This window comes from Rissa tridactyla, chromosome 1 (genome assembly GCF_028500815.1).
Source record: "Rissa tridactyla isolate bRisTri1 chromosome 1, bRisTri1.patW.cur.20221130, whole genome shotgun sequence".
Classification (NCBI taxonomy): domain Eukaryota; kingdom Metazoa; phylum Chordata; class Aves; order Charadriiformes; family Laridae; genus Rissa; species Rissa tridactyla.
The window spans coordinates 185,836,909-185,842,651 of NC_071466.1; the positions used below are offsets into that span (position 1 = coordinate 185,836,909).

Sequence of the window (5,743 nt, forward strand, 5' to 3'; positions counted from 1 at the left end):
CTACCATACCTGGCACGGCAGGGACAAGATATGAAGGTGAACATTCACAGCTTCTAGCTGAGAAAGTACCTCAGCTGTCTACTAGACGGTAGATACCTGAGGATATCTGCAGTTACGGAGATATAACTGAAAAGGTTCTTCCTCCGTTCCACATAAATGTTTCTTTGAAACGTTTTCCTGCTGAGTTTCTCAAGCCCAAATCCAGTATCATTATTAAATAATCACCAGCATTTTACTCTCCATTCTTGGCAGCCCAAGCTCCAGCTACTGTCAACAACCATCAAGATCAGGGGAGGCCAGAAAAGAGCATTCAGGGATGAAATAGTCAAGAATATTAAAGATAAATCCATGTTGATTATAAATGCCTCATTCAGGATCTGAATGCAAAGCTGTTTTACTCTAGAAACAGTCGTCAGCACCACCCCACTGCTAGGAAAACGTGATTGCTATAAAATATCTGACAGCTTTCAGATTTTTATTTACTGTGGAGTTTGTCATCATTACTGCAAACCCCAAGCCCTGTGTCAGCACGTGTTATGGGAAAGAGACTTATTTCTGCGTCAGCCATCCTCAGCCCTCGGACCAAAATGGTATTTGGACCAGAATTCTGACTTACCTTTCAGATAGAAACTTTTTCTTTAGGAGTTTCTGCTGAAATCAGTGAGGCCATCACAGGTATAAAAGAGCATTCAAAATGAATAAAAGTACTAGGAACTAGATCTTATGGGGCACACGTGAATGCCCATAAAAATTAGTAAGTATGTTATGAACAAAAAAGTCTGCCATGGGCCCTGCAGTTACACGAACTGATTGACAGCAACACCACTCTTCAGCGTTAAGCAACATTCTGCAGGTAATTATGTACGTAGAAATAGGGGGAAACTTTTTTTTTTCTTACATAAAAATATACTTTATTGATAGTATATAGATGTATTTGTACCGAGGTTTAACAAACTGAATTTCACTTTCAGCTATGTATATATCTAAACTGCGTGAATCAGACATAATACAGTCTGTCACAGTGTGCAAGGACATTTATTTATCTACTGCTAGAGTACTCCTTTTTATCTATCATCTGATGCGTTAACTCACATACACACACGATGCTTTGTTTAATATTTCATCTGCATAGGTCAACTGTGTCAAGGAGCTGCCAAAGAATTTCAAAACCACTTTCCTATTAAAATTACTGCAAATGTGGTAATTTATAAATTCTATTTTTTCATCTTTATAAACAACATGCTGAAGATTACTTGTCAAGAGACTACAACTCAACAACTATTTTCTGGCATAATCCTACATTTAAGGATTTTTAAGTAGCTTTGTACTTTATTGGAGTCTCTCCTGAAACAGTGAATAAAGTCAGAGTCACTCATCATGTTTGCTTCATTACTAATTGATAAACCAGCGGCTTCAGATGATGTCATTCCATTTAACGAGTTGCTGATGATCCCCATTGACTGCATCTGTATTGAAAACAGGAAAAAAAGTACAACTCGTAACTACACATACAACAAATCTTTAAAATACTAGTGCGGAAGTCAACCGAAGCATTATTATGTTGGACTGTTCGACTCCAGACCTTTCACATGCTTATTGAAGATAAATGTGAAGTTCCTTACCTAGAATAACATTGTCTTTTAATCTTAACAGTATCTATACAACCTTTAGACTGATATACTAGTAATGCAAGAATACTGGGCTGTAACTCCATCTGAGTGTAAACAGAGGAACCCGTTTGGTAATCATTATTTCCTCTTGAAGTAATATAGCAAATCATTCTTGAAATTCTTTAGCCATTTATTTTAATGACTTTTGTGAAGGGTAGCTTCGAATGTGAGCATTCACCAGTGCTGTTTATCTTGGTGAACTCTACAGGCTGTTACCAGCCCTCAGAGTAGGAGCTTCACAACAGAACCAAGCTTAGAATAAGTGTCTTAAAGAAAAGACACGGCTGCAAAATATTGGAATGCATTTGCATTGTTTGCTTCATTTTTCTAAATTATATTTCTACCTTGTGGTATGCCCATAGTACAGAGAGGTCAAAACTTCAAAGCCTTCCTGCTTAGTAATTCCTTCAAAGTTGTTTTAGAAAATCGGGAAAATATACCAGAAGGGTGCAGCTAGCTCAGAGTTTGATGGCTTGCTTCAGTTACAGAATGAAGCCAACAAAGGTCAAGCTTTGAGGTTGAACACCTTTGAACTTTAAGGCCATTTTAACCCCGAACCTTGGCTGTACTGGGAAGATGGACTCTTTCCATTTGTAGCTCTCAGTGTCACCTTCATCAGGGCTGCATTCCAGAGCAGGGTACAATTCCTCCTATTCCAGTGATGAGCTGCTTACCATTTTAAAACTTTTATTCCCCACCTGTGTTCATAAAGCTGAAAGGTGATCTACTAGTGTAAGATATTAATTTATTATTCGCTTTTTAGTGCAACAGACACCTTGGCAGTGTAGCCATTTCAGAGAATGGACACGCAGCCCTCTTCTGTTTAGCCCAAACTACAAAGAAGTTTAGGCATGAATGCACAAGAAATACAAAGATCAGGACTCGTAGCTAGTAATAAGAAGACAGAAATGGAAATGACAAAAAATTGCATCCAATAATTTATATATGATCTGCCAGAATTTGGAGTGGAGTTTTGAAATTGTTTTGTGACTGGCATCTGACTTCAGCAATGCCACTGTTGTCTTGAAGAATTTATCCCAGCATAAAATTCTTGCCTTAGGAAGGAGCTCTTTGCAGCTGACAGCAGTGATACTTGAATTACTTGGGATGTAAATCCAAATAAAACTGAAAACAATAATTAAGTATTTGTCATGCTTTACCCACATCTCCCCTGCTGCCCTAGAAAATTCAAGTCATTACTGGCTCTTATATGAAGCTGTAAATGGCTCTACTCTTTGTACTTGTGCCTTTCTTTCATATATTTCAAATTAATAAAATATTGTTCTACACATATGGGCATATATAATGTCATCTATGTATCTGCCAGCACATAAACTAAGTCACATCCTTTGGCTGAAAAATTCCTGTATCTCTAACAAAGTCCAGCGTTGCTGGATCAGAGCCCCTGTTGGCATTAAGGCCATAGACCAAGTGAGAGCAGGCATTGCCCCCCTCTCCCCCCGACAAAGTCACTCACACCACCTGACTGGTGTAAATAAAAGCTACATTGAAAATCTTGCCTTTTCTGTTACTTTCTCAACTCCAGTCTTCAGCTCGTGTACCATATTGCTGATTTGCTTAGCTTTGCTAAGGCTGTCATCAGGAAGCTCTTGATGGTGCTGGTTAAAGTGGGAAAGTGGTTCTTTCCAGGCTTGCAAAAGTTTCAGTATCAAGTGAGTTAATTCTTCTCTCTTATAAATTAAAACAGTAAAGAATTTCTCTGTTAGTTTGCAGCAGGTCGTATGAACACTGTTAGACAGTCTCCTGGTGAAATCTCAGTGAGATTAACATCTGCAATTTCAGAACTCAAGGATCTGTCTCTGGTTATTAGCTTAGATATAAGCAACTCACAGAAGTTGTGTTTGTCTTGTTTTCAGGTTTCCTAGATTCCTAAACTCTGTTAATACCTAAAGCTATGGATTGCAGCATCCGCAAAATGGTGGCACTCCTGTCAAGCTTACTTGGTACTGAAAAAGTTTTCTGGAACTCCTAGATGTCTCAAGAGCCCAAGGAGCCTCCTCTAGACGTCTCTGTTTGCTGGTGTGGAAGTGCAGGTGCTTCCTCACACCTGCCGTGGTTGTAGCTGTGTGGTTAGAGGTGCGCTGCAGACACACTTCCCAGAAGGTGCCTGGTGGTCAGGGCTTCTCTAACAGAAGCTCAATGGCCATAAGACTTCTCTTGCAAAATAAATTCAGAGAGAAGTTCGATTGGTTAAAGCCTCCTAAAGCAGGCAGGGCTTCATTTCTCATTTCCCCTCCAGGGGAGCTTCTACATGTCTTGGGGGAAGCTCCTCACTCCATCACAACCAAAGAGCAAAGCATTAACATTTGTCTCCATCTGCCTCCTCCTAGAGGCAAAAGTTTCTCCCGCTGTTGTATCCTCAACTTTACAATCTGCTTTTTCTCTGTCTAAAGAAACTCCTCCTGCTCTTCTCTAAACTAATAACGATTTTTTCCTCTTTGCCATTACATCTGTCTAAAACAATTTGCTGCTCTTTTCCCCTTATCTAACTACCGATTCAGAGATAATGACTGTTATTTCTTTCTCCTGATTGCTTTTTGTACTTTTCAGTGACACTGATTAATTTAATTTATCTGTCACCTGCACAGCTCCCTAAGTTTCCCTTCTACAGAGACTGCCACAACAAAATCAAAGGGATGTCTGTCTGTCAGTCATTTGCACAAAGTACTACTGCAATACCTCTATTACAACTCATAATTTAAGCATATGGAACCATATACAGCTTTTTTAATAGAACGAAATGATGATTCATATGCAATACCTCTGTCATGTGCACCTGTTTGGGGTCAAAACTTACCAGCTTCTTCAATCCAAACTGATGATGAAGCACCGGAGGCATAAAAACCTCTGCCCACTTCCAGCTCGACTGGGGTGAGGGACCACCGCAGCGAGATGGGTGAAATATCTCGGGGCTCTGACGGGACGGGTGATATTTTCCCCTTTCTTCAGGGGGGAGAAGGAGGCGGTGTGACCCGCGGAGCCCTCTCTCAGCCCCCCCAGCCCCGCGGGGGGTCCGCGGTGCCCCCCGCCCGCCCCGTCTCCGCTCCCCGCCGCAGCTCAGCCTTACCGGGATTTTTTGGGCGTATTCTTTGCCGTTGGGGGTCAGCATCCCCGACGTGTGGCACTTCCGAGCGGGCTTCCCCAGCTCGTTGTCACGGGGAGGAAAATGTTTTTCCTATGGGGGAAGAATACCTAAAGAAACACCGAGAGCACCCCCCCCGCTCACCCCTCCCCGCGCCGACCGCCCGTCCCAGGGCGGCGGGAGCCCGCTCCGCGGCGGCGGGGCCGGCCTGGCACTCACCAGCTCGGCGTACAGCGCTGTGGAGAGACTGTGGATCCTGCCCGAGTGCCGGATCACCCGGTCGAAGAGATCGGCCACGGTCAGGAGGCGGCAGCCGGCCTCCCCCGGGGCGCAGACCAGCAGCCACAGCAGCGCCAGCGCCGCGGCGGCACCTGCGGAGAGCCCGGCGGCGTCGGGGGGCGTCGGGGGGGGGTCGCCCGGCCGGCTCCGGCCCCCTCCGCTCCGCTCCCCTCCGCCCTGCCCGCCTCCCTCACCTGCTCGCCCCGCCGCCCCGGCGATGGCCATGTCGCCGCGGAGCCCGCCGCCCGGCGCGGAGCTGCTGGGATCGGACGGCGCCGGAGCTGCCCCCGCGTCCCCTATATATGGCGGGTGGGGATGTGGGCGGCAGGGGAGGCGCGGGGGGGGATCTCCAGGTCATGACGGGTCCCCGCCTGACGCGCCCAGCCCGCGGCCACCGTGAGCAAGCCGCCCGCGGGGCTACCGGCTCGGCGGGCGGGCGGGCGCGACCCTGGCACGGACGGGACCATCTGCCTCCCCCACCCGGCAGCCCACGGGTCCCAGCAGAAATGGGTGTTCCAGGTTCCGTGGTGGGGATGCTACCCCCCGACGCCGTGGGGAGGGGGCTACCCTGGTGTCGGTGTCACAGCCCCCCCCGCCGTGGTCAGAGGGGGGCGGCTCCTGCTCCCGCAAAGAAGTGGCGTGGCCAGGTCTCTACTAGCACGCCCACTGCCATCGGAGGGGGTAAGGATGT

General features: G+C 46.3%; 1 protein-coding gene across 1 annotated transcript; it reads right to left on the reverse strand.

The window, feature by feature from the left end:
* Window positions 1-1,271: 1,271 nt before the first annotated feature.
* Window positions 1,272-5,277, reverse strand: LOC128904311 (prolactin-like). The gene is made up of 5 exons (XM_054188430.1): window positions 5,247-5,277; window positions 4,993-5,144; window positions 4,759-4,866; window positions 3,191-3,361; window positions 1,272-1,466 (listed from the first exon to the last, which is right to left on the reverse strand). Exons 1-5 carry the CDS (start codon window positions 5,275-5,277, stop codon window positions 1,272-1,274), a joined length of 657 nt encoding a protein of 218 aa, XP_054044405.1.
* Between the last annotated feature and the right edge of the window lie 466 nt (window positions 5,278-5,743).